Source organism: Alligator mississippiensis, chromosome 6 (genome assembly GCF_030867095.1).
Source record: "Alligator mississippiensis isolate rAllMis1 chromosome 6, rAllMis1, whole genome shotgun sequence".
In the NCBI taxonomy this organism is placed as follows: domain Eukaryota; kingdom Metazoa; phylum Chordata; order Crocodylia; family Alligatoridae; genus Alligator; species Alligator mississippiensis.
In genome coordinates, this window is record NC_081829.1 from 57156494 (window position 1) to 57184445 (window position 27952).

At 45.5% G+C, this 27952-nt stretch overlaps 1 protein-coding gene across 2 annotated transcripts in view; it reads right to left on the minus strand.

Annotated features, from left to right (window-relative positions):
- CDH23 (cadherin related 23) overlaps positions 1–27952 on the minus strand; it is a 565943-nt gene that overhangs the window by 414756 nt on the left and 123235 nt on the right. For both annotated transcript variants that reach the window (XM_059729899.1, XM_059729898.1), the window contains exons 4-6: positions 16844–16986; positions 12283–12330; positions 10736–10828 (exon numbers count right to left, since the gene is read on the minus strand). In XM_059729899.1, coding sequence (XP_059585882.1) covers positions 10736–10828; positions 12283–12330; positions 16844–16986 — 284 coding nt within the window. The remainder of the gene's footprint in view (positions 1–10735; positions 10829–12282; positions 12331–16843; positions 16987–27952) is intronic.

Consider the following 27952-nt stretch of genomic DNA (forward strand, 5'->3'; position numbering starts at 1 on the left):
GCGAATTGGGGAGGGAAGATAGATTTGGCAGATATATTATTCATTGTGAATTATTCATGCAGGTCTTAAAAGTACACAGAAACAAAGGTGGATAGTTAAGCAAAAGTAAGCAGAGGGGGAAAAATGAAGAGAGAAGGAAAAGCAGCCTGCGCTATAGACAGCCCTACAACGTAGCAAGAATATCTTTCCTATCAGAGCTGTTATCATCTCCTTCAATTTAAAGGTTCTTTATTTAAGGAAAAAAAATAAAAGGTGGCCAGGAGTGTGCAAGAGAATTGCTAATGTGGCTGAACTGGGATTTCATCTTCATTCCAACTGCTTCATATTCACAGCATCAGGCCATGTAGCCATCGCAATAGAATTATATGGGCCCCCAAAGACTCCAGGGCAGGATCAACAGGGAAACCAATGTAATTACAAACATTATTACCATTAAAACAAAACAATAATTTTAATTACATCTGAGGCTTTGTTGTCCCCCCCCCCATCATCCCTGAGTCCTGCCTGGTTCTACATAAAGCAGTGTGATGGCAACTCCCTTCTGCAGCCCCTAACCTGGGGAGCAGCCCACCTTTTAGCCCAATTAAAATATAACATCACTTCAGCTGGGCCAACATATTAAAAAAGAGATTGGTGACCATAGGCCTGTGATGTCTCATTTCCTGAGACTTTTACCTTACCAGAAGTGATTGTTATAGATAGATGGTGAGTGACTGCATACCCAGCACATTTCCAGTTCAGATAAAGAGGTAAATCAAACGTGAGTTCAGAGGACCCAATACCAACAAGCTGGACTGTAGTTACCTACCCAGAGCTTGGCTTTGCAGAAATTTCCTTTGTCTGCTTTTCTATTTTCAACAGCATCAGGGATGTACCTTTTCTTCCTCCCCTGCCTCCTATTGAGGCTTATTTTTATTTATTTTCTTTGAATGAGCTGATACTTAAGTTTGCAAAGAAGTCTGTGGAGTAAAGACTTAACAGAAGACTAGCAGGTGGATGGGGGGGAGCCTGGCTGCTTACTGGAGGGATGCATACTATGCAAGTTCAGAACAATCACGCACCCCACCGCCTTCTCATGTCTCATGCTTTTAAATACTTTAAACTAGGGTTCAGTCATATTTCAGAAATGAAGGGGATAGTGGGCAAGCTCCAGGCACCAGATGCTTCCAGCCCAGACTGTGCTGCTGCCACCATCACCACTCTTCCACCCCCACCCCAAAAGTACCACTGCGTCTGCTTCTCCAAGACCCCCTACCACAGAAACACTACTGAACACTCCCCAGCTCTGCAGGCTGGCTAAAATGACTCTTTAGGATGTAGGCTGTCAACCCCTGATCTAACCCATTTCAGACAACAATTGCTGGGCTACAAAGCCAAAGGCAGCTTTTTTTTTAATGGTGTCCCCTTATCTGATGCTTGAAGGAGCTTTCTCAGTAAACATATTTCATGCTAAAAGGAGGAGGGGGTCAAAAATTTAGCACAGAAAATGTCCATTGGAAGTACCGATGAATACTTAAGAGAGTCTTTAACCCAGAGGCACTGGCATCTCATGGACTCAATCCAGAAGTGGAGAAGCTTGGAGATGATTTATTGGTCTCTGTCCTGCTATCTCACAGATCAATAGGTGGATGGTTATAGATGCAGTAGAAGACTCTTCAATATAAAGCCCTAGTATAAATTAATATGTCTTGTCAAGTTAAAGGTATTTTTTTGGTGTAAGTGTCATCTCATGAGTAGCTGAGGCACTAAATGGCAGTCTGGTACCTAAAGCGTGACCGAGGGGATAGTTTTATACCAGACAATGTAACCCAATAATACATATTACTGTATAAATCATTCAGTGTAGTAAATGTAATAGAAGGAAGAAGATGGGGACACTGCTGCTACAGAAGACAAAATACTTGTAGGAAATCACCCAATGGAGCGCTCAGATCAAGAGGGAAAAGATCAATTGATATTGCTGTCAACCAATCAGAAACCCCAAATCCCTAGGGATTACAAGAAATCGTGACATACTTAGTAAGAGTCAGGAACTAAAGGCATTTGTACACATGCTTGCATCACAGCGCCAGACACTTTTAAAAGTGCCTGGCACTGCAGCGCATACATTTGTATAAATGGCAAAATGCATGTCAGTGCTGAGAAAATGGTGGCAGTACACTTTTGAACTAAAACACCTTCAATGTATTTTAATTCAAAAGCGTGCTGCCACCATTTTCTCAGCATTGCCCAATCTCCTGTCTTGCATTGTCTAATATTCAGATTTTCTGCAGAACCAATTGGGAAATCTGTATAGTAGACAATGCCTTCTGCTAATGGATACTGAGCCCATTGAGATTTAACAACTCTTGCTTGGAGCGTGCAAAATCCAAGACTTCATCTTGTCGATCTGGAATATCTATAAAACTGATAACAAAATCGGATGTGCAGTGACACACATTTTATAAAGCTGAGGGTGAGTACAAGCATTAAATTTAGATTGCCCTAACCAAGCTTAGATCAATCTTAGACCTGTGTGTCCAAGCATTCGCAGGTTTAGTTTGCCTTAAAAATGTCACTCCTGATCTAAAGTTAATTGCCATCAAATAAGAACTAACTTTAGACTGGCACAGGTTAACCCGACCTTCAATGGGTTAACCGGGCCTAGCAATATTTGCACGCATTCCCAGCACAGTCCTGGGTGAGTGGGAAAGCTCAGCCACTTTTCACAGCCCAGGGTTTTGCTGTTTTTACCCCCTCACCAATCCTGATCAGACAGGGTGCTTGTACACATGATGGGGGTTTAGTTTCCCTAAATTGAAAATGGTGGGTTTTTAATTGTAACAATTAAAAACTCACCATTTCAATTTAGGGACTTCTGTCACTGTTGCAGAACAGCAATGGCCTGCTGGCAGCTCAACCCCCGGCTCTGGGCAGGCTCCGCAAGAAAAAAAAGGAAATGGTGAGGGGCCCAATTTTTTTTTTTTTTTTGGAGCCTTCCCGCCTCTCCCATGGCCAGAGGGTGAGCTGCCAGTGGGCCCTGCACTGGTGGCACCCCCTGGACAACACCCGCCCACTAGCATCCTGCCTAGGCAACCCCAGGGGGCATCACCGCTGTGGAGGGAAGGACCATGTTCTCCACAGCTCAGGGGTTGTGTGGGCACGCTCCTGCCAAAAAAAAGAAAGAAAGAAAGAAAAAGCAGCAAAGGGCCCAATTATTTTTTTTTTTTCCCCCTCATGGAGCCTGTCTGCATCTCCTGTGGCCAGAGGGTTGAGCTGCTGGCGGACTGAGCAGCCCCTAAGCTGTGGGTAGTCCTGGTTCTTCCCTCCACCTGGGCAGGCTGCTAGTGGGTGGGTGCCACCCGGGGGCACTGCCACTGCAGAGGGGATGTCTGGGGACCCCCCACAGCTCAAGGCCCACCAGCAGCTTGCTTTCCCAGCTACGAGAGAGGCAGACAGGCTCCACGGGGAAGGGGGGGAAAAAGATCAGGTCCCTCACCACTTTTTTTTTTTTTTTTTCCTGGCAGGGCATGACCGCACAAGCTGCCTCTGGGCCATGCAGCCCCTGAGCTGTGGGGGGAACCGGTCCTTCCTTCTATGGTGGTGGCCCCTGCCACGGCTGCCCAGGTGGGGTGGTGGCTATGCGGGTGCTGCCCCAGCTCACAGGCAGCACCCAGCCCGATCCAACAGTGCACGGGGCCCTGGAAGCCCGGGCATGCTCAGGGAAGCTCAGGCTTGGCAGGCTTCCACCGCCCAGTGCATTGTCCCCACCACCTTCCCACTGCCTGGGACCACCCAGGAACAGGCTGGCTTGCCCCTGGGGCAGTGCAGGAAGGCAGTAGGAGGGCAGCTGGGTGCGCTGGCAGTCAGAGAAGGCTTCAGGGATGGTGTACGGGGTGCTGGAAGCCTGCCAAGCCCAAGTTACCCTGAACACACCTGGGCTTCCAGGGCCCCATGAACCATCCCAACCATCTTCTCCAGATGTATCACTGCAATTTGTTATGTAGCAAACTAAGGTACATTAGATATGTTTTACTTTGCTATGTAAAGTCATTTAAATCAAAATACACTGCCGCACATTTACAGTGTGATGAAACTGAATTGTAATACGCCGCTGCAGGTATAAACTGTGACTCAATTAAACCAGTAAAAAAGGGCAACTAAACTGCTAGAAAGCCCAATTTCATCACATGTACAAGTGCCCACTATTTCCCTTTCTCCCTCCCCAGACCCACCAAACATGACCTCCCCCACAGCCAAACCCAACTTACCTTCCTCTGACTCCCTGCCTTTCCTCCTGACAAGTGCTGAATGCTTGCACCCAGAGATCTCAACTCAAATTGAGGTGGCATAAACTAAGCAGCCTAAACCTAAGCCAGGTCCCATGACCACTTGTACTCACTGCAAGGGACTCTCACCTTGAGTGTGATGCTTAATGCACTGAACAGGGAGCTACCTGTCCTGGATCAATATGCATTAGTAGACTGGACAGGGGTGCAATGCAGTGCCTAGGAAGAATATTCTGTGCCTACCCTGACAGCACAAAGCATTCTATTCTGATTTCATTAACTTGTTTTACACAGTATGGTTGCATCATGTCAGTCTAGCAGACCCGTCTTGTTTTTCTACAGATTAAGGAAAATGAAGTGATAGATAGCTGGATTAGGTAAAATAGACAAGAACTGCCAGAGCATGGCATATCTAATATTACCTGCCAGAAACTGGACAATCCAATACTAGACAAGTTCTCATACATTAAACTATGTTTCTGGAATTTATCAATAAAGGTACAGAACAAAGAGGAAGATTTCAGGATTATACTCTTTTGGATTTAAAAAACAAACAAATGAAAACCACCATACTAGGACAGGGGTTTTCAACCTTTTTGAATCATTGTACCCCGCAGTGGCCGGACGCGGAGCAGTGTACTCCCGGCCGCCAAGTGTGGGGGAGTGGCACACAGCTGGACATGGAGCAGCAGCAGCCACCGTGTGCCAGCTTCCCCTACCCTCTGCGTCTGGCCAGGCAGGCAGCATCTGTGCGGCAGTGTGGAATACTGTCTGCTGGTGCTCCATCCCCGCCTGCCCACGCGTACTCCCTAGGGCCTTCTCAAGTACCCCCGGGGGGTATGTGTACCCCTGGTTGACAACCTCTGTACTAAGAAATATGGAAATGCAGTGATAGGGCAGAAGAAGAGAATGGGGGGAAAAAGGAAGAGTTTGTGTAGCAGATACAGGGGTGGGGAGTGAACAAACCCTGAAGGTCAGTGTGGCAGGCACACGGGTGCCTAACTAATGTACTACAGCAGCACTGCGGGGCATAGACACAGGCAAACATGTTTTAGAAAACTGGAAAGCCATAAAAGGCTATTATAGCAAATCAAGCAGCAGTCAGCATGACAGCCATTAGCCTGAAATGAATACACAGGAAGTTAATGAGCTCTGTTAAGGCGGCCAGCTTGGTGAATTAAAGTTGCTAGTTCTAGCAGGATTCCCCTTTTCTTTACAGACTTGAAAGCATCGGTGCTGCCTCGTTAGATTTCGACAAGTGAACTGCAGGATTCTTTGTCCAGATACAATGGATAATTACATGAAAATAGTAAACTGAAGGGTGGGAGTCCCCCTCCCACATGACACACACACCTGCTTTGCTATTCCAGGCAGGTGACTGTCGTGTAATTAAGATGCGACAGACATGGCAGACAAGTATGCCACAGGTGTTGTACTGAAGCACCAAGTGCAGATCTCCAGTCTGAGATTCAGAGCTACACATGGCAAGGATGAACTGAAGGCTCAATGGTCCATTTTCTTCTCCAGTAAAACCACTCGCAAGCACCCTCTCACACTAACAGGCAAGCTGCAAAACGCACCCCACATCCAAATATTTCACATTCACAATTCAAATAGATTTTGAGAGATGGTATTATGCAATAGTATTTTTAAAGGTCAGTTTATTTCATATTTCACTTATTTATGCACAGTCTCTTTTTTTTAACTTCCCTACTGCCACACAATGATAATAGGTTTAAATCATTCTTTTCCTGTTGCTCCAGCTGGGACACTTGCTATAAATATATTCACATATCTCAAAGTAAAAAACAGAAAAACATCATTATTTCCAGGTTTTACAAATAGCTGATATATACAAAACTGTCTTTGTAGTACTGCTGAACTGTTCTCCCTCCTTGAGTTCCCCTTCTATTTGTTTCACTATGTCTGTTTGTCTGATCTTAAAACTGGAGTGCAAGCTCTTTTTGCCAAAGATGTCTCTTTCTTCTAGCACTGTCAACTGTTCATCAAAAGCTGCATGAAAGGGAAAGAGTCTACTGAAACCCATCACTGCTGCATCCTATCACAACAATACTTGTCCCTCATTCTTGGAAATACTATCATTAAGGCTGTAATTCTGGCATAGTAATTTTTAGCAAATTTCATTGCAGAGATACAAAATAATTTGTGTTATCCTCCAATCACCCAACACACTCCTCTATTTGATTGAGTAGCAGGGAATATTACTGTGATAAACAGGAATCATGGTTTTCTTCAATAAAAAAAAAAAAAAAATCACAAATTTTCTGATTAAAACCCCAAAATCTGTGAATACAATGAAAGGCCACTATATATAGAGGTATCAGTTGAACACAATGTTTTGCTGATATATTTACAGTTTTAAAGCAATTTGGAAGCCTGACAGTGTCACTATAATAAATTCTAAATACCTATATATGTTGGCATTTGATTTTGGGTTTTTCAACATGGAAGAGCTCCTACTGAGACCACTCTTTGCACCCCAGGGAATTATACATAGAAAAATTCAGAATTATATGCAGAAAAATTCAAAATTATGCAATTTTTATTTTTATTTTACAAATTAAACTAAATATAACTATTCAAACCTTCTTTAGAAATACATGCATGTACTTGGTATAATTGGGGTGTGGGGATTGTGAAAGGGTGTGGGGGGACGTAGGTATGGGAGTATGTGGGGTTTGTGGGCAGGTGTGGGTTTTGTGGGGGTGTGTAGAGTTTGTGGGTGAGTGTGGGGTTTGCAGTGTACAGCCCCCCCCCCCCCCCCCCAAGTAGCTCAGCAGCAGTAGGCGCTTGGGGATCTCATGGCCGTGGCAGGAAGAGCCTCTGGCAGCAAGCACCTCCAGCTGAGTCCCAGGGCCTGCATGTGCTGGCACACAGCCGACCCAGCCCTCTGGCACACAGCTTTGCACCCAGGCTGGCTCCATGCCAGCATGTGGGGCTCGTGGCACTGTAGGTGGGAGCCATGCACTATTGGGCTGGGGCACCATATGCCTTCATGGGTGGCTTCCTGCTGGAGTGCTGGAAGCCCCACATGGAAGCATGGAGCCTGCCGCAATGCTGCATGGACTGGGAGCTACACACTATTGGGCTGGGTGGGCTCCATGCCTCCACATGGGGCTTCTAGCACTCCAATAGAAGCCACACAGGGAGGAACAGAGACCACCCATTCTGAGGGTGTGTGACTCTGTCTCCATGTGCGGCTTTCCACCCGGCCCGATGGCCCACACGCCATCGGCCCAGGCCGGCCCTCCATGTGGTGCTTCCAACAGACATCTCCCCTCTCCCTCAATGCCCCCTACCCCCATACACCCTCACCCTGACACTCACCCACCCTGCTGGCTCTTCTCACAGCCTTCAACCTCCCCCAGCCTGGCAGTCACCCAGACCCACCCCAGAGGATCCCCCCAGTCCTGCCAGTGCCCCCATCCCCAACCCACAGACCAACTGGAGTGGGCCCCCAGCTGGCCCCCAGCCCCTTGCAATCCCATTTACCTCAAAGGCTCCAGGAAGGAAGACAATCCTGAGCCAAGCCCTGGTTGACAGTTTCAGGCATCCTGCCCCTTCCCCATCTCTTTCACCTTCAGAAGAGGACTTAGGGCTTGCCACCCTTTCTGCAAGAAGCTCTTGTAGGCTGGAGCTCTGCCATCCTGCAAACAGCTCTTTGCAAAAGTGGTATATCCATGGGTATCTCAGTTAAAATGAAAAAAAATCTGCTTTCTTCTCTGTAAAAAAGGAAAATCCACTCTTTTTTTAAATGTTTTTTTGTGGAAAACAGAAAACCCAAATCCCTGGTGATAAAGTTCATGGTTTCTGTAATTTCTGGGGCTGACATGAAGAAAAACTGTAGAGTGTACCTTCAGCTCAGTGGCAGGCTGACACTTGGAGGTAACATGGCCAGTACAAAGCTCTTAATGGGCACTTCAACATGCATGCCAGAGCCTGATTTGCTAAGGTGTGAAGAATCTACTCATCCAGGTAAAGTCAATGGCAGCTGTAGATACCCAGCACCAGTTGACTGCAGCAGACATAGCCAAACATTTTTCTTTCTCACTTGTTCCATTCTAGCCAACAGAACAGGCAGGCAGCTCCTGCACCCCAAATTCCTACCTGAAGTGGGAGTGGCTAACAGGCATCGGGAAATATAATAGGATGTTGTGGTCAGGAGAAAGGCAAACACTTGCCAACTCAGAGCAACAAGGATGCTTTCTCCTCCTTTCTCAGTGCCTGAGTGCACAAAAAGAAAACACCTTGGAAATGTTATCTCCCTGGTAGAGCAGAAGTGCCTCTAGGATACTGGCTGAGCAATAAGTGTGTAGCTCATTACCCCTTATCCATGCCCTCTGTTAAAAATTGTGGACAGAAGCTGAAAACTGGCATATGAAGATCATTAATTAGATCAGGCCAACTTCCAAAAGAGCACAACCTCTGGCAGTCAAGACGCAAAGCTGGTGCATTATGGGGAGCCCCAATACTCCCTACAGCCAAAAGAGCAAGGTAGACCAAAGGACTCTTGGCAAACTCCTCACTGCAGATCTAGTGAGGCACACTGAAAAGAGGGCAAGAGATCAACAGCAAGATTTTTTTTAAAATCAAGCGCTCCTGCCACAAACTCTTTTCTCAACCAACAAAAATCCTTCCCTCACCAGCCTTAATATTCGAATCCATGACTGGGCCTTTGTTCCCCCATCTCTCCAAGGTCAATACTGGCAGGTTAAATGCAAGATATATGGAAGGCTGGAGATTTATGGTCTTGGTTCTGATGGGGCAAGCCACAAGTGAGAGGAGAATGAGTGTGACTGCTTCAGCTATAGAAACATAGGGGCTTAAACCCACCAGGAATGACACTGGATTAGAAATCCAGTTTCCATTTCTCTCTTCATGAGGAGGGAGCCCTTTCCATTAGACAGCATAAATAAGAATATAAAAGATAAATCTAAAGTAAAGTAGGGAAAATATTATTTTCTGGACCTACCTATATTCAAGGGGGAAGTGCATTACTTTTGTAGATGGGAAAACCACTTGAAAAGAGGAGGAGAGGAACAGAAGATGAAGTTCTCTGTGTTCAAGGAAGGATGTGAATTCAACTAAAATCAATCCCTATTCACCTATATCACAGAGTGGCCTTGTGGAGACAAAACAGGCATGTCTAACATAGACAGCCCTTTCATTTCACAAACCAGCTATAAAATCCTCTTTCAGACATATCACTGTACAGAGCATCACCAGAAAGAGAGAACCAGTCACTCCCAAGGAGATACAGGAAGTAGACGATACAACTATTGTTGAGTTGTTTCTTTAAAGTTTGCATTCTGAAAAAAATAAGAAATGCCTTTGACCCAGCATCATTGACACAGTGATCTCAGACAACTTGCTTTAGACAGAATCAGACAGAGTTAAGGGGAGTAAAACTGGAGGCTAACTAAAAAAGTGTCACCCCAATGGTAGAGAGGGATGGAAAAAGATTGAAGTCCTAGCACAGCTGGCTGCCAGCAATTAGCATATTAACATGCTATTTGTAATGCAATATCTTGTACTTCTCAATTACCAAAGACAGTTTGATTTCACACATAAGGACAGATATTCTCCTGTTCTCATCCATACTCAGCTGTGTGTTCCAGGAACAAGCCTGCCCTAGTACTGCCCAGGCAGAGGGATCCTCCAGACTTGGAAAAGAGGGTACAGCCCAGCATCCACCAGGGAGGAGGTAAACTTAGTGCAAACCTGTATTTCAATCTATTTGTCTAAAATTCCCCCAAAATACCAGGGATAGTCACTTCCTCCAACACATGCTGCCAGGCTATACCTAGTAATCCTGAAGCTTGTCCTAAGTCTCCACCAGATGATTAGCTCCTTGTACTATGCTACAATACTGAGCTCACACAGTCATCTCCCTTGGTGACAAAACCAGAGGTTACCTTTTTCCTGGCCGCCAGAATGGCCAAACTAACCTGGAAGAAACATTTCCCTCCTTGGGAGAGCTGTGAGAGAAGCCAAGCTATCTGAGAGTGCAGAATCATGCAGGCACATCTTTCCCAGAGTTTGACTCAAATTAGAAAGGCCTGCTGGAACATTTATTTCCGCACAAAATGAAAACAGAAGGGCTTCCTTATTCCTTCTACCCAAGGAAAGTGAAAGCAAAATCTAGATTCCCATTTAGGATTAATTTCAGGCTTTGCTCTGTCCCAAAGTTTGCTCCTGCATTTCTGAAACCAGTGACCACTTTCAAGGACTTCATTCTTCACAGAACTCCGTATGTGAGACAGGCAGAAAAGTCAGAGATCAACACTGAGACCCAGACATCCAAGGAAGCAATAGTCTTACTACATGGCAGTATAAACAGGTCTATTCCTTTTATACTGAAACAAGAAGACAAATTTTGCACTGAGGGGTAGGGGGAATAAATCATTCAGGGAAGGAATCTCCCCCAAACAAATCCAGGTTCCTACCTCTGGAATGCGGACACTGTAAGGCTGATTATGAAACGTTGGAGCATTGTCATTCACGTCTCCCACTTGGATATTCACTGTCCCCTTGATCACCTATAGCCAGAAGAATTAGAACATACAGCTGTTACATTGTCATCAAACTCCTGAGCTGCCTCATCTTCAAAAGATTTCTGAAAATGGATAGAGTAGATTGACTGATCCAGGCAGGAAGAGATTATGTTTTTAGCAAATAGCTCCTTCCCTAGAGCTACGGCTGCCTCATTCCCTTCTTTTCTCTGATACAGTTGGAGGTCCACATTTCTTACAATGTCTCCTGCTGGTTGAGTTTGTCTACTGCCTAGTATCCAGCATGACCACACCACTCCTTAGAGCTCCCCTTGTAGGGTAGATGGCAGTGTTGTAGCTCCCATGTTCCCCAGAATCAATGTTTTTACACTAGTCCCTGAAGCTTTTCAGGAAACGTAAATGTTTTGTGCCTTTAACTGACAGCCCTAGTAGAAATAATCACAGTTAACATATGCGACTAATGCAAAACAAATTAATGTGTTAATTTTTGTAACTAATTTTAATCGCACACATCCATTTTGACCAAGGGTGGGCAAAATACGGTCCATCCCGTGCCCTCTCCAGACTTGGCCTGGCACTGTGGACCAGCTCCGGACCAGCTCGAACCTGCACACACAGCCCCGACCCCAGCCCACCCCACACCTGCTCTGGACCTCACACCCATGTTGGGCAGTGGCAGTGGCCAGGCAGAAGCTGCTGCTGAGCACAAGGGAAAAGTAATCCCTCCCCCTCACTACTGCCAGGCCCTTCTTGCTGCAGCTGCCCAGAGCCTACACACAGGCTGCCCTGCAGCACCAATCTGTCACTGCTGCCTCTGGGCAGTGCAGAAGAGCTGCAGGGTAGCCCAAGTGCGAGCTCCGGACAGCTACAGCAAGAAGGGCCTAGCAGCGGCAAAGTGGAGGGGCCGCTTTCCCCTGAACCGAGCAACAGCTTGTGCCCAGCTGCTGCCACTGCTGCTTAGCATGGGTGGGTGAGTCTGAAGCAGGCGAGGTTGGGCTCGCATCGCGGCTGTACACAAGGGTTCCACCTGATCTGCTCCAGCTGGCACAAGTCCAGAGCGGGTATGGGGTGGGCTGGGGGCCGGAGCCATGTGTTGTTGGGGGGGGGGGGGGGAGACTTCAAGGCACACCGGCTCCAAGCTGTTGGGTTGGGGGGATGATGCTGACTATTGTTTAACTGTGCAATCAAAATTGTGATTAATTGCAACTATTTTTTTAAATCTTGCAATAAATTGAAATTAATTTTTTAAATCATTTGTCAGCCCCAACTTCTACACTGTGTCCTACAGAAACCTGCTGAAAAAGGATGGGACTGGAATATCTACATACCTTCCCAACCAGTACTCTTCGTCCTCCCCTCCACTCCCCAAATCTGGGAGAGGCTAGGATTGCAGCAGCTGTGAGCTCCCCTATCACCAGTACTCTCTCCCCAAATTCACCTTCTCTTGTCTTAGATCATGAAATGAAAAAAGTTGCACTTACCCCCTGGCTGTCACTGACAGAAAATTCAACTGTGAATTCTGACTTAGTCTGAAATGGAAAAAGAAGAAAAACATATAATTAGGAGATACTGTAGTGTTTATCTATGGACAGCAGGCTTTGGATTTCAGGCGAATATTATTACATGCAAAATACTTCCACGGCCTTGAGGTGGAAGAAGGAGGGCCACCAACGCAATTGCCTACATTGCGCACAAGAATGGACTCAGAAATATTAATGACATGGGCCCCTGCACATTTTCTATGCACAAGAGGCAGCACTTCTCTGCATCAGTAAGTGGAAGGTCCTAAAGGAGCCCATTTTCCCACTGTCTTCTAAGCATACTAAACAGTTCGCAGGTAGCTCATGAGACTCATACAGATCAGAGGAAACTGGTGTTTAACCTCTTTCACTGTGCCATCTATAGCCAGGGTTATTCCTGAAGATCCTGTGTTCCTGACAACAAAAACCATATGCAGTAGAAGCAAAAAGAAGTAAGTGCAGGAGAGAAACACTTTCTTTAAAGCAAGAGACCATGAGCCAGCTGTAGCCTATGAACCCGTGGCTGGATACCTCTGTTTCTGGCAGAGGGATACAAAACTGATGTGAGAAGCGAAGGACAAAAAGCAGGCACTGTGATGAACTTAAACCACCAGAATACTGAACTCATCTCAATGAAGACAACTAAAGAATGTCATTGTTCTCATTTTACTCTGTCATGCAGCAGTTTCTGGTGTTATACAATTAGAGGAACTATCCATCTCACAAGATATGGTCTATACTTGGAAAACGGGGTTGAAAGGCTGTGGGGGGAAAAGGATTACAAAAGTCAATTTACCCATGCCTCAAATTCTTTTTTTAAACTCAATTGATTTTATGGGGTCATCTAAGAAATGAAGTACCCTGAACTTATGACACCATTAATGACTAACACAGGAGGACACCAGGGACTCAAGAGAAAGCAAAGCCCCCAAATACCTGTCGCAGTCTGGAGTACATAACTTTTTCTTTTCTCAAATATTTTATTGTCCATGAGACTAAAATCTTCAGCTCTCCTTTCTCACTTACATGGCATTAAGGTTTATTCAACAGTATTATGGGCCCAGACCTGTAAGCCTTCAAACATATAATCTTTTGCCACCCTGCCCCCCCGCCAACCCTGGGGGGTGAGTGTGGGTTTCCACCTGCAGTACACAGACCACAGAATTTGTTTGCTCTACTAGATCAGACCACTGCTTTATTAGTTTCAGAACCCTGTCCTGAAGCAATGGCTCATAACTGATGCTACAGGAAGTGCAATGCTTGCATCAGGCAGACAAGGTTCCTTGGGTGAATTTGATATCTTTTATTAGACCAACCTAAACTTTATTAGACACACCAACTGCTGCAGCTTCCTTAGCCTGATGAAGGGTTTTTGAACCCGAAAGCTTGCTTAATAACTATTCTCCAACCATTTAGGTTGGTATAATAAAAGATATCAAATTCACCGAAGGAACCTTGTCTGCCTATATCCTTAGACCAACACGGCTACAACCTAAACCAAATGCTTGCATCACAAACCTGCCCACTGTGTAACAATGTAACTAAGTTAATCAAGTCATTTCTTCATTGTGCTGCACAAGAAAGGCACAGGGGAAGGAGGGAGGGAGGCAGGCAGAGAGTGAGTGTTATATCTGTGTTGAAATATGCAAAAGGCATTAAGATACTGAGGGCCAGATGAAAAAATGGTGGGAGGAATTTTCCTTCCTGGCTATCTCCTTCCCACTGCTCACTGTCCCATTTGAGGGAAGTGAAATCTTGCCAAAGAAATCACATGGGACTAGGGAGAGCACCACAAAATGTTGCAATAAAACGATCTGTTACCCGGGCACCATCTGGTGTCACTTGACCCAAAGTCCCAATCAGCCATCTGGCAATGCCTTTCTTTTCTCCTGTTCCTTCTTCAACAACTTCAGTGCCTCTCAACTACTACTGTCATGTGAGTGGAGTGATAAGCACACTAGAAGCATTGTACAGGAATGACTTGAAAACAAGCTTGAAATGATTCTATGTGCTGCAGCCTTGGTTGATTTATTCCCAGTAAGAAGGCTTAGGGATGGCCAGCCAGCTCCAGTTCTCAGAACTGCAACTTCAACTTTCTGATGCTAGGATTGCCATTTACCTTCAAGGCATTTTCAGGGGCAGTTTATGAATGCATGTCCACCCCCCACCCCCCCCTCAAAGACTCAAGTGAGGCTCAATTACAATGCCTAAGTGGAATTTAGTTTTTGCCTCAGGGCAATGCCTGCAACCAATCTGAGCAGCCCAAAGGCCAAGTATAGAAGCTGTGAGTCACCTGTCTCATCTTTTCTTCACCCTCTGCTTCCCCTTCCCCAGGCAAGTGTTATCATGGGAAGAGAAAACTGGGGAAGGGGGGGACTGAAGGGAAAATTCTATTGAATACAAACAAGACAAGTGAGGGCAGAGGCAGAACAGCCAGCCAGAACTGCCCCACGCTAATTTCTGTCCTTACAGCTTATTTTATCACATTACTTTTTAGACTTGTTTCTTTTATGGAATCATTTTGCTTTTAAAGTATCCATTAAATAAAATCTTTTCAAGAATTACTTTGCCTCCCTTCCATTTGCTCTTTTCCATTTATTCTATCCTTTCCATTCCTCTGCAATTTCTCTCATTTTTTCCAGTCCTTTCCCATCTTTTTCCCCTCTAATATAATTTTTTACACTATACAATAATTAATCACTTTCCTTTGCTTCCTTTCCACATTTCTTATGGATCTTTCTCTACCTCCTCCCTCTATCATTCTTTCATGTCTTACACTACCGGTTACTTGTCTATTTCAATTCTTTCCATCTTCAAGTTTGCTCCTTCTCTCTCTCTCTCTCTCTCTCTCTCTCTCTCTCTCACACACACACACACACACACACATATACGCACTTGCTGTCCCTACCAGAAACAAACACTTCTTCCTCACCCACAAAAAAAATGTACATATGAACAATTCTGCTTTCCCCTCCTTCCATATTTTTTTTGGCACTTTACCAACTTGCCTTCCCAAGCAAGGCAAAACATAAACTCACATATGCAGGCTTCTCTCCCACAACTCCAATCTAACTCATACATATAAGCCTTCCTCAACCCCAGTCACAATGGGGGTGAGTACAGGCATAGCCCTAGAGTTCACAAACTTTACCTCTTCTCCCCTGTCACACATTCTTCTACATCCCCGCCCTTTCCCTCTCATTCTCCCCACACTGACTCCCTTGTCCTCTCACTTTTCTCACTTTTACCCTGTATCTTCCTGAACTTCCCAGCCTTTGCCCTACATCCTCTCTGTCTTTTCTTACTTCAAACATTCCTATCTACTCATGTGGAAAAAATACATGACACAATACAAAGCCATGCAGAGATAACCAATGAAATAACCCAGGTACCAAAGCAAATGTGCTAATCAGGCCCCAGCCCTGGCTGGTTGTATGCCAGATCAGGCCCACCACCCCAGCCACAATCCCAGCCCCACACATGCTGGATCAGGCTCATCGCCCCAGCTCCACACCCACTGGCCTGATCCTGTGAATGGAGCCATGTTATCTGGCTTGTGGGGCTTGGAAATGTGGTGGTAGGGGAATGACAGTAGCATTAACTGACATCAGTCCCCCACTGTCAAATTGCCAGATGCTTGGGGAGCTCCATGGGCCAGATCACACAGCTCCACAAGCCAGATCTGGCCCATTGGCTGGGGATTGAGCACCCCTGTGTTAGTCTGAAGTCAAGCAGAAGATAGGGAAGGGTGGCACCTTAGAGGTTAACTTATTTAGAGGCATGAACTTTCATAGGCAATAACATACTTTGACAGATGCTATCCTCACATGCTTTCTTGGTGCCTATGAATACTGGCAGCACAGTATAGTGGCCTGGGGAAAATCCCCTTGTGATCAGAGCCCTGCAGTAAAGACAAGGGTCCAATTCTCAGCACTGCCACTCTGACATCAGTAAAAAGAAAACTGGGATCAGAGTATAAAGTTGCAGAAGGTTCTTCACTGTAAGTTTTCAAGAAGCAGCTGGAGACATCTACCTGATAAGATATGGGACAGATAATCCTGCATCTGTGCACCAGGTTTAATTAGGTACCCCTTGAGATCCTTTCCAACAGTATGATCCTTAGGGCAAGAACAGATGCAAAAAATTACACTGATTGGTAAGGCAGACAGGATTTATAGTGATGCAGCTGATTTCACTGTAACCATTCTGTCTGTCTAATCTATCCTGCAGTAAGTGGAAGGTGAACCACCAAAATCAAATATAAATTTTATTCAGGGCTAAACTACTGGGGTACAAGAGTGAACAGATTAAAAAGTTTACCACAGATCAATGGACAGAAAACTCACAAGCAGTAAGTAATCCCTTCATGTGTACACTTTAAAGCAGTATAATTATTCATGGCCTAAGAGATGAGCAGAAAGCAGCGGAGGAACAATTTGATGTTAACTCATGATTCCCTCTGTTTTCCTCTGCTGTCTGGTTACAAACCCCTCCACAGAGAATAAGAGAAAAATGGCAATACCTCTCTGTCCAAGGGCTGCCTGAGCCATACAACTCCAGTCACACTCTCCACTGCAAAGAACCTGCTGGCTTCTTCCCCAACAACACCGTACACCAAGGGGTCATTGTCTAGGTCCCGGGCAATCAACTGGGTCACTGATGAGCCTACAAAAACATCAGGAAGGAAAAAAATTGAGTGAAAAAGAGGAGGAAAATCCCCTTGAGTGGATTTTTTGAGTGAAAAAGAGGAGGAGACAAGGTCATGGAAATATTCATTTCCATATGACCAAGCGCGGGTTTGGAAAGTCTGTGCTGTAACCTTGTCATTGGCCCTACCTTACCCAAAGTTCTAAACTATGTTACAACATTTCAAACAATGCATACATTACATGCAAGTGTTGAATCACGTATGGTTTTGTAACAGAGCTAACCTAGACATGCTGATTTGACACCTCTAGACCATATGGCAAACTTGCTATTTTTTAAATAAATCAAAATAACCAGCATACAAGAGCCCTAAAAGAGTTAGGTAAGGAGAACTCTGCACAGTTAACATTAATTTTCAATAAACCTTGTATACCAGGGCAATTGCAGAATAACATTATGTGAATAATGCTTATACTTAAGAAAAGCAAAGAAAGTTTATCCAAGTAATTAAAGATGAATTAGCATGCTATTAGCCACTAGGAAAATAAAAGGAAAGCTGGAATGAAATTCCATGGATAAAGAATGAAAGGACAAGAATATGTGTAATGCTAGTCAATGAGTTTTTATGGAAATGAGGTCTTGTCAAATGACATTCCATTCTTTGATGAGTTTACAAGTTTGGTTAATAAAGGTAACTACATAGATGTAATATAATTAAACTATGGCAAAGCATCTCATTAGAACCACATGACATACTAATTGAGAAAATTAGCCCTATATAAATATCAATAACTCACTCCTTAAATGGGTTAAGAACCAACCAACACATTGCAAAAAGTAGGAATCGTCACTGAACTGGAGTGTGGTTAGTGAGGTTCCTCAGAGAATGGTATCAGATCTGACATTATTCAACATGTTCCACAAATGATCTGGAAATAAATATAGTATGACAACATGGTAAGGAATGAGGAAAACAAGGCAGTGAGTGATCTGAACTATGTCATTAAATGGACCTATTCAAACAAAATCAGATTTAGGAATATCTGTGAGCAAGGAATTCAGGTGATACCTACAGAATGGAGGAGCGGGATGTTTTGCAGAAACAATGGCTGGAAAAATCAAGCCAGAAAAATTCAGACGTTAAATATGGCATCTTTAAAAAAACAAAAACAAAAAACAAGCAAATGTCATTGACCATTGGAACAAACTACCATGGGAAATCACGGATTATCCCTCTCAGCACCTTCAAATCAAAACTGGATGCCTTTCTAGAAGATATACTTCAGTTAAACATTCTTATTGGGAACACTACAAATTTAGGGTCCTGCAATATTAATTTCAGATAACGATCTAATTGCTCCTACTTATCTTACAACATACACAGGAACATAAGAACTACCATTTACTGGGTCAGACCACTGATCCATTTTGCCTAGTTTCCTGTGTGTCACAGTGGCAGAAAGTAGATGCTGAAAAGGAGAGTGAGCTGGGTATAACCAGGTGTTTTTCTCTCCAGTGTTCCTTTCTCACTTGTAGCCTCCAGCATTTAGGCTAGGGACAGAAGTTACACACAAACTGGATTAAGTGATCAGAAACTAGTTTAAACCTGTAACAGAACAGAAGTTCAATACACATAAACCAGTTTCAAAATGGCTGAAACTGGTTTAAAATAAACCTGGCTGAATGTAGCATCAGACTTAATTGATTTAGGTTCATGTTAACTCATAGTCCCCCAGCCTCCCAGCATGCTTTCCAGCATGGGCGACTGGTGCCTCCTGAGTCGGGGGGGGGGGGGGGGTGGCACCAGATCACCAACAGGGGGGGAAGTCCCCCAGCCACCAATTGCTGAGCCCAGAACCACCAGCAGCAAAACTGGAAGTGCACTTCCACCAGCACTTCCAATTTCATGGCTAGCACTTCCAGAGGGTGCACATGCACCCATGTGCACCCCCTACACATCACCAATGCTTTCCAGCCCTGGGCTGGGCTGCGCTGTCTGCTCCAGAGATCAGGGCTGGCTCTACCCCTCTGCTCCCTAGCTGGAGCAGTGAAGGTTGGCTGACTGGCTTCACTAGCCAGCATACTGTTCCCCACCCCCTCTGGCAAATCTGAGCTGAGCTCTGGGGTCAAGGAGGGGCGTTAAATTCACCTTCCCCCAAGTATAGAACTGCCCTACCCTGCTAGTTTACTTAGTGCTGGCTACAACTGTGGAATACAAATCCCAGAGTCACCTGGAAGCTGGAAAAGGAAGTGAAGAGCAACCCTACAGAGTCCTGCTGCTGTGATTGTGGATGTCAAATCCCAGAGACATCAGGGGCAACAGGAAGAGGAAGCAAACACACAGCCCATGCTGGCTACATGCCAGAGAGCCATGCTCTAGCACACCCTGCAGGTATGTGACTACATTTCCTGAATCAAGAGTAAATGTCTGTTAATTTGCTTATTGGTTCAATCTTTGCAGCTTAGACTGACCTGCAAAGACTGAATCAATTCCGCCTTGGTCTTTTTGACTGCCTGTACTTAACCTTAAAGTCTGGGAAGTTCCAATTCAGAGGCTGTATCCCTACCTCCCATGCTCAATGGCTACTGATGTTCCTTTTCTCCAAGATTTTGCCCAATCCCTTTTGGACTCCAGCTAAACTGTCAGCTTCCACACCATCTGGTGGAAATGAGTTCCACACTTTAATTACATGTTGTGTGAAAAAAACTTCCTTTTGTTAGTTTTAAACTTATTATCTACTAGTTTCATTTTGTGACTTTAGTTTTTGTATTGTGAGAGATAATAAATAATAAATCCCTATTTACTTTCTCTTCCCCATTTAACATTTTATAAACCCTTATCATGTCCCTCAACCATGTCTTCTCTCAACTGAATAGGCCTACCGTCTTTAGGCTCTCCTCATATGAAAATCCCTCCATGTTGCTAATCATGCTTGTTGCCCTTCTCTGGACCCTCTCTAATTCTTCTATATCCTTTCTGAGGTGTGGGTACCAGAACTGGACACAGTATCCAAGGTGTGGATACACCATGAATTTATAAAGGGGCATGATGATACTTTCTGTTTTACTTACAATTTCCTTCTTAATCGTTCCTAACTTTTTGTTTGCCTTTTTGACAGCTGCTGAGCACTGAGCTTATATTCTTATAGCCAACTGTCCATAGTGACTCCCAGATCTCTTTCCTGTGTGGTAACAGCCAATGTAGAGCCCATCATAATGCAAGTAAAGTTTAGGCTATGTTTACCTAAGTGCATCACTTTACACTTACGTACAGTGAATTGCACCTGCCATATAGTTGCCCATTCACTCAATTGTATCAGATCCTGCTGTAGTTCCTCACAGTCCACCTTTGTCTTTACTGTTTCTTACACTTCATGAATGAATGAATAAATAGATGGATGGATGTGTGACATACATGAGAGTTTGTAATCATGTACCTTTGAGAAAAGAGTTGTATGAGAAAGGGTTTTAATGTCCCATGTGCATTTGAGCATAAACATGCATATTTTTGCTGCCTATGTGGATTACATTCACATGTGTAGTTGAGGAACTTAAACCATTCTCAATGTGCATTTAGGGCAACATGCTAAACTAGTATTAAGAAAAAGAAATTTCTGCATGCCTTGTAAAAGGGAGTCTTTCAAAAAAGAGGAAGCATGAGGAAGACAGCTGTGACTTTGATTTCACGACTGTAAAAGAGAAAACCTCTTTTCCCCTTTCAGGCACTTGAGAGAGTGTGGGTAGAAGCATCAGAAGCTAAAAATGCGTGGTATGTTTCCTTATCAAAGTTAGGGAAGCCCTGAGGAGCTCTGGCCCTCAATCAGAATGTGTGACATACTTAAAGCCTCCCTCCATTGCCAGAGGCCATGTCTCAACCAAGGAAAAGCAGAGTGGAGTTTGAGTGTGCAAAAAGGAGCTTAGATCTCTCTTCACATGCGTGGGATAGAAAGGTCAGGGAGGCCTCCCCTCAGTGGAGGCTGATGTTTCAAACACCATCCATGCATAACGTGCTGAGTTTGCTAATATCTTATCTGCAGGGAAAGTTCTCCCATATAAGGTACTGCAGCAAAATCTCTGGTTATGGGTGGTGCTTTAGATGTGGAAAGAGACAACTTGCTAAGCTGTACATCTGTTTGTTCCCACATACAGCCAGCACCTTATGCTAAATGAGGCCAATCCTCTCCAACTCCCGCTTCCCCTAGATGAGGGGGTCAATGGCATACTACACTGCCATTCAGGAAAGCTGGGTTCTGAGAATACAACTAGAGATTAGCATGACAACAGCTCAAAGTTGCCTTCTAAGGTGGGAGACAAGAAAGGAGATTCATAATATGCCATTAGGGCAAAGATTCATAGACACTAGGGCCAGAAGGGACCTTGAAGATCATCAAGTCCAGCCCCCTGCCCCAGGGGCACGAAGTCAACTAGGGTCAAAGGATCCCAGCAAGATAAACATCCAAATGTTTCCTGAAAGAGTCCAGAGTAGGTGCCTGCACCACTTTGGGAGGAAGTCTACTCCAGGCGTTGGGGGCTCAGACAGTAAAAAAGCTTTCCTTATGTCTAGCCTAAAACAGTCATGGAGGAGTTTATTTAAGGACCATTGGTCCTTATCCCTTGGGGTGCTCTGGTGAACAGATGTTCCCCCAGATCCTGATGCACACCCCTTACATACTTATAGGCAGCCACCAGGTCCCCCCTGAGCCAGCACATTTCCAAGCTGAAGAGTCCCATGGCTCTCAGCCTCTCATCATAAGGCTATTCTCTTGCCCTCTGATCATGCATGTGGCTCTCTGGACTCTCTCAAGCTTCTCAACATCCTTCTTGAATTGTGGAGCCCAGAACTGGATGCAGTACTCCAGCTGCAGCCTCATCAAGGCCGAGTACAGTGGGAGGATAACATCCTGAGATTTACCTGAGAAGCATCTACGGATGCAAGCCAGAGTTTTGCTTGCTTTACCAGCTGCGACGACAGATTGGTGACTCATGTTCATCTTGTGGTTAATCATGACCCCAAAGTCTCTTTTAGCAGTGGTGCTAGCAAGCGTAGCAGTGCTGAGCCTATAAGTATGCTGTGTGTTCTCCCCCCCCCTGCAAGGTGGAGTACCTTACATTTATTGGTATTGAACATCATGACATGGAAGGAGGAGAATTCTAAATCAGGACCTAACCTGATTTAGGAGAATATTAGGTGAGCTCCACTGCCTTCAGAGGTATGTTTGCAACTGCCAGTGAAGCCAACAGGCAGCAGTGGATGCATATGTAAAGGAAAAATCCAATCTTGTTGAAGCAGCTGTTCCCATCCCATCCCTTAAATGTGAAAAAGTAGCAATTTGAGTGACAGCTGTTTTTTAAACCACCAAAACATGCAATACCTGATAGCCTGTAATGCTAAACAACTCTTTATTTCATAAAGAAACTTGTATATAACTATTTACAGTAAGAAGTAACAGTGACTAGCCTGAAAAAGTAGCACATAACAGGCCAGTAGTACAAAGCAATGGACAGCCCTTTCTTAGGTGTTAATGCAGGGCCATTCCTATTACAGGCAGTCCTCGGACTTACGACACAATTGGTTCCAGAAAGCCGCGTCTTAAGACAAAACGTAACTTAGAACCAATTTTCTCATAAGAAACAATGTTATAAATGGGGGATTGGTTCCTGAATCAAGGCCTGATACCCTATTTTCACCAAAAGTACCCCAGAATTTTGTACTCGATCAATTATAGATGAGTAATATAGATACATTAATGTATTTATATTGTAAATAGCAATCATATTGATTTGGAAGGACTTCTTTGAGGTGACTTTGCTGGACTTTTTGAAAGGCTCGTGGCTGGACATTTTGAAGGGTTCTTGGCTGGAGTCTTCTCAGGAGTCTTGGCTGCAGGTTTTTCTGGACTCTTGTCTGCTTTCTTAAAGAAAGTGTCCAAGGAAGTTTGAACAGATGTTCTCCAGGGAGATGAGTGATGCAGCAAACTTATTTGCTGGCATGGCATTGCATTGGATCAAGTGTTGTAAAGTCAAAACTGACTTCATAAAGTTGAAACAGGGTGTCAATTTATAAATGTTGTAAGTGCGAAACATTGTAACTCGAAACGTTGTAAGTCAAGGACTGCCTGTATTCTTGACTGGAATCAAAATAACTTGGGTAAGTCTTAACGTTCACCTGATTCCTACTATACCCGTTTCAATAGTGAAAAAGAAAAATACCACGGTGAAACAGGACGTCTCTTTGAAACCTCAGGTGAAAATTAGTGATGAGTGAATCACAAAAAAATCATGTGTTTAGAACAGTTTGGCAAAACTGCAAATAAAGGAATCTATCCAAATTACTTGGGTCTTCAAACTAGCGCTGGCAATCTCATGAAAACAAGGATTTTTCAAAGATCATCAATGCTTCTTTCTTTCACTTGAGTGAGATGATGATGAGAATGTTTATGTTTTGACTTGGCAGGGTACAAACAAGCATTCAAATGACCTGACTCATGTTAGGTGGCTTATTTTGTGCCGCCTAACCTAAGTTAGGGTTCTGCTGTGTGCTGATGTTTGTGCAGGGAGCCAGAGGTAAGTTGGGGGAAAGGAGCTGACAGGATCAGGGAAGGGGGTGGCAGGTCCATAGGAGGGGCTGGTGGATCTCTGGAGGCAAGTTGCATTTTAGATTGGGTGCACAAATTTTTACAGTGATTTAAGCCCTGTGAATGCTTGCACACACAGCCATTTACCTTGGTTAGGGCAATCTAAATGTAACTAGCCAATTCCCCATCAAGAATAATGGAGGGGGGGGTGGCAGGGAGCAGGCAGGGATGGAACCCTGTGCCCTCCCCCACATCTGGGTCCACTCCCTCTTTCCCTCCTGCTGCTTGGGGTCTGGGCCTGTTCCCCCCATCCCTGTCACAGTGCTGGGGGTGAGGAGGAGTAGGCCCAATGCTAGGGAGGAGTAGGTCCACGGGTGCTGAGAACCTGGGCCATCACAGGGGGGGTGGGAGGGGGAGAACAGCGGGCCCAGGCCGAAATCAGCAGCAGTGGAGGGGGGACAGGATTACTGGGGGAGAGACTGACATGGGGGGGGGGAGGAGTGGGACCAGGCCCGACATGGAGGAGGAGGCCTGCTCCTCTCCTCCCCCCGCTACTGCCACGTCGGGCCGGGCCCACTACTCCCCCCATGTCGGGCTCGCTTACCTCCCCACATCAGAACCATTCCCCTCCACAGTGGTGGCGGTGGGGGAAGGGAAGGAGTGGGCCTGGGCCCAATGTGGGGGAGGACTGGGCCCAAGGCTGGAGAGAAGCCAGGCCGCTGTGGTGGGGGGAGCAGTGGGCCCGGGCCAACACAGAGGCAGTGGGGGGCACAGGAGGAGTGAGGTCAGGGCCAGCGCAGGGGAGAGGGAGAGATGCAGGAGGAGTGGAGCCGGGCCTGAGGGGGGAAGGAGACCCGCTCTTCCCCTCCCCCAGCTGCTGCCGTGTCAGGCCAGGCCCGCTGCTTCCCCTCAACTGCTGCAGCAGGCCGGCTTCTTCCCCAACTCAGGCTCGGTCCTCCTCCCCACCTCAGACCCGGTCCCACTCCCCCTCCACCCTACATCAGCTCAGAGCCTGCTCCTCCCATCCCCCCCACTGTTGCTAGGTCAGCCCAGGCCCATTTCTCCCCTCCCTCCACCACTGCCACCACAGCATGCACGCTATTCTTCCCACCGCTGCTGCGCTGGGTCCTACAGGCAGCTACGATGGAAGGAGGGAGGGGCAGGCCGAGGCCAAAGCCATCCCAACCCCACTCCCCCCTGCGCTGCTGCCACCATCACCTGCATGGAGTAAGGCAGGGGGCGAGGCCAGCTCCACTGGCCTCACCCCCTGCCCTCCACTCCATCATCGCCACCTACAAGAAGCAGGCATGGGGGGTGAAGAGCGAGGCCAGCAGGAATTGGTCCTGTTCTGTATGCTCTGTCACCCCCACCTCCAGGGAGCAGGGCGGGGGGGGGGTGAAGCCAGCTGTGCTGTGTGGCCCTCATCCCCTCCCTCCATCCCCTGTGTCCTTGCCATCATGGTGGTGCTCCACCACTGCCAGCTCCTGTTCAAATGCTTGTTTGCACTCTGATTGGCTGTTTGTCAGCCAATCAGAGCGCGAATAAAGCATTACAGATGGACAAACAGACAGACAGACTTAGGCTTTTATAATATTAGAATGCTTGTACATACCGTCAATGTGCTATCAGGAAGTACAGAGGAACAAATATGTCAGTTAGCTGAATTTTTCCAAACCTTAATAAAAAATACTTGCACAAAATTCCCATGTAAATAATCAGGTTGATTTTACTTTTTTCACATCCAGTTTGCCCCTACTAGAGGCTCTGCATCAATAATCACTTTGAAATTAGCACCCCCTGCCATTATGATCACTGTAAGGAGCTGAGGAAAAGTTTTCCACCATAAAATAACTTATTTGACAAAACTTAAATGCTTTGTGGAAACTTACTGGTTATTATGAAGCTATCACCAGTAAAGATTTCTAACAGCTAAGAATCAATGTGGTGATCCTCTCCCCAAACCCTGAAAGAGCTTGGTTCCATCCCAACATAGAACAGGAACATTTCTGAAATTTCAAGAAGTTCCATAGGATCGAACAACTATTTCTCATCTCAAGGCTTCCTGCCAGAGCGATCGATCCCTCCTCGGATCTCCCTTCTACTTCTCCCTGGTGGATGCAACTCCATCCACAACTTCCTGTCCTACTTAGTAGTGAAATCTGCCACAGACTCATTAGAGATCCAAATGCGGCACATCTTGCCCTGCTGGCATGGAGCAGGGAGGAGGGAGGACCCAGGAAACTATAGGACTGTCAGTCTTACCTCAATCCTTGGGAAATTCTTTGAGAAGATCATCAAGGAGCACATCTGTGATGGGCTGGCATCAGGGATGATGCTCAAGGGCAACCAGTACGGTTTCATTAGAGGCAGGTCATGTCAGACCAACCTGATTGCCTTTTACGATCAGGTCACAAAAGCATTGGATGTCACCAATGGATGGTTGGTGTCACCGTGGATGTAGTCTTTCTGGACTTCAGCAAGGCCTTTGACACTGTTGACCACCCCATCCTCATTAAAAAAAACTAGGTGACTGTGGCATCGATGCCTACACAGTCAGATGGACTGCAAATTGGCTGAAGGGTCACACTCAGAGGGTGGTGGTGTCCGGGTCATATTCAACCTGGGGGGAAGTGGGCAGCAGAGTCCCACCAGGGCTCGGTCCTTGGGCCTGCACTGTTCAATTTCTTTATCAGTGATTTGGACGACGGGGTGAAAAGCAACCTGTTCAAATTTGCTGATGATACCAAAATTTGGGATGAGGTGGGCACGTTAGCAGGGCGGGAAAGACTGCAGAAAGACCTGGACAGGTTGCAGGGGTGGGCTAACAAAAACAGGATGTGTTTCAATACTGGCAAGTACAGGGTGCTGCACTTGGGCAGTAGTAAACAGCAGCACACTTATAAGATGGGAAACTCCCTTCTTGAGAGCACGGAGACAGAAAGGGATCTTGGAGTCATCACTGACTCCAAGATGAACATGGGCTGACAACGCGAGGTCACGGTCGGCAGGGCTAACCAGACCTTATCATGCATCCACAGGTGCATCTCAAGTAGGTCCAAGGAGGTGATCCTCCCCCTCTACGTGACACTGGTCAGGCCACAGCTGGAGTACTGTGTCCAGTTCTGGGCACCCCACTTCAAGAGGGATGTGGACAACATTGAGAGGGTCCAGAGGAGGGCCACCCGCATGATACGGGGACAGCAGGGCAGACCCTACAATGAGAGGCTACGGGACCTGAACCTGTTCAGCCTTCATAAGAGAAGGCTGAGGGGGGACCTTGTGGCCGTCTATAAACTCACTAGGGGGGACCAGAAGGGCTTGGAGGAGACCTTGTTTCCCCTAGCACCCCCCAGGATAACAAGGAATAACGGCCACAAGTTGGAGAGTAGGTTTAGATTGGACATCTGTAAGAACTACTTCACAGTTAGGGCAGCTAGGTTCTGGAACCAACTTCCAAGGGAAGTGGTGCTGGCTCCTACCCTGGGGGTCTTTAAGAAGCGGCTTGATGCCTACGTGGCTGGGGTCATTTGAGCCCAGTTTTCTTCCTGCCCAGGCAGGGGGTCCGACTTGAAGATCTACAAGGTCCCTTCCAACCCTATTTCTATGATTCTATGCTGCCCCCTCAGTATTCCTAAACCCTGCTGACCTGGAAAAAGGACACAAAAATCAGATCCACCCTCTGGTTTGAGCACTTCAAACTACCTTTGACCTTGGATATCTTCAGCAACAAGGAAAGTTTTATCATCAGGTGAAAGAAAAAAATGACAGAACTCTGGATTCATACCCTCTTTATCTTTTTCAATTGTTAGAGAAAAGAAGCTTCATTACAAAATAGTTAAAGTTCATAGCATACCTAGCACACACAAAATGTATTCTTTTCCTATTCTATATGGAATTTTACTTCAAAAACCTCAAAACAGAGTGTAGAAAATAAAGGGACACAACCATTCCCTCAGTGTTACACTCCTTCATCAGTCACTTTTGCATTATGACACCCTCCCCAATTTAATATCACCTCCCAAAATATTTTGCAAAAAAATGCACGTGCAGTCAAAAGAACGAATTACTAGAAGATTATTAGAAATAGATTCCTTGAATAAGAAATGGGATTTTATGACTACCTAGTAATTTATTTTGATCTTTGCATATTTTTTCTGATTTTATTGTTAATAATAGTAAATTTGGGTTTGCACTGCAAATCAGGTGTTGAAAGAATGAGTGATAGAAGAAGATAGAGCTTTTACTGCTTATGGTCAGAACCCCTCACATGTGGTTCATCTAAAAGGTATATGCTTTCTTTGTACAGTTAATGTAATCTAGGTCCTGACCATGAACCACACTGCAATGAGAGCAGTTTTTAACCTTAACTCTTTTGAATCTCTCTTTTTATTTATGACTTTCTCTTTTAT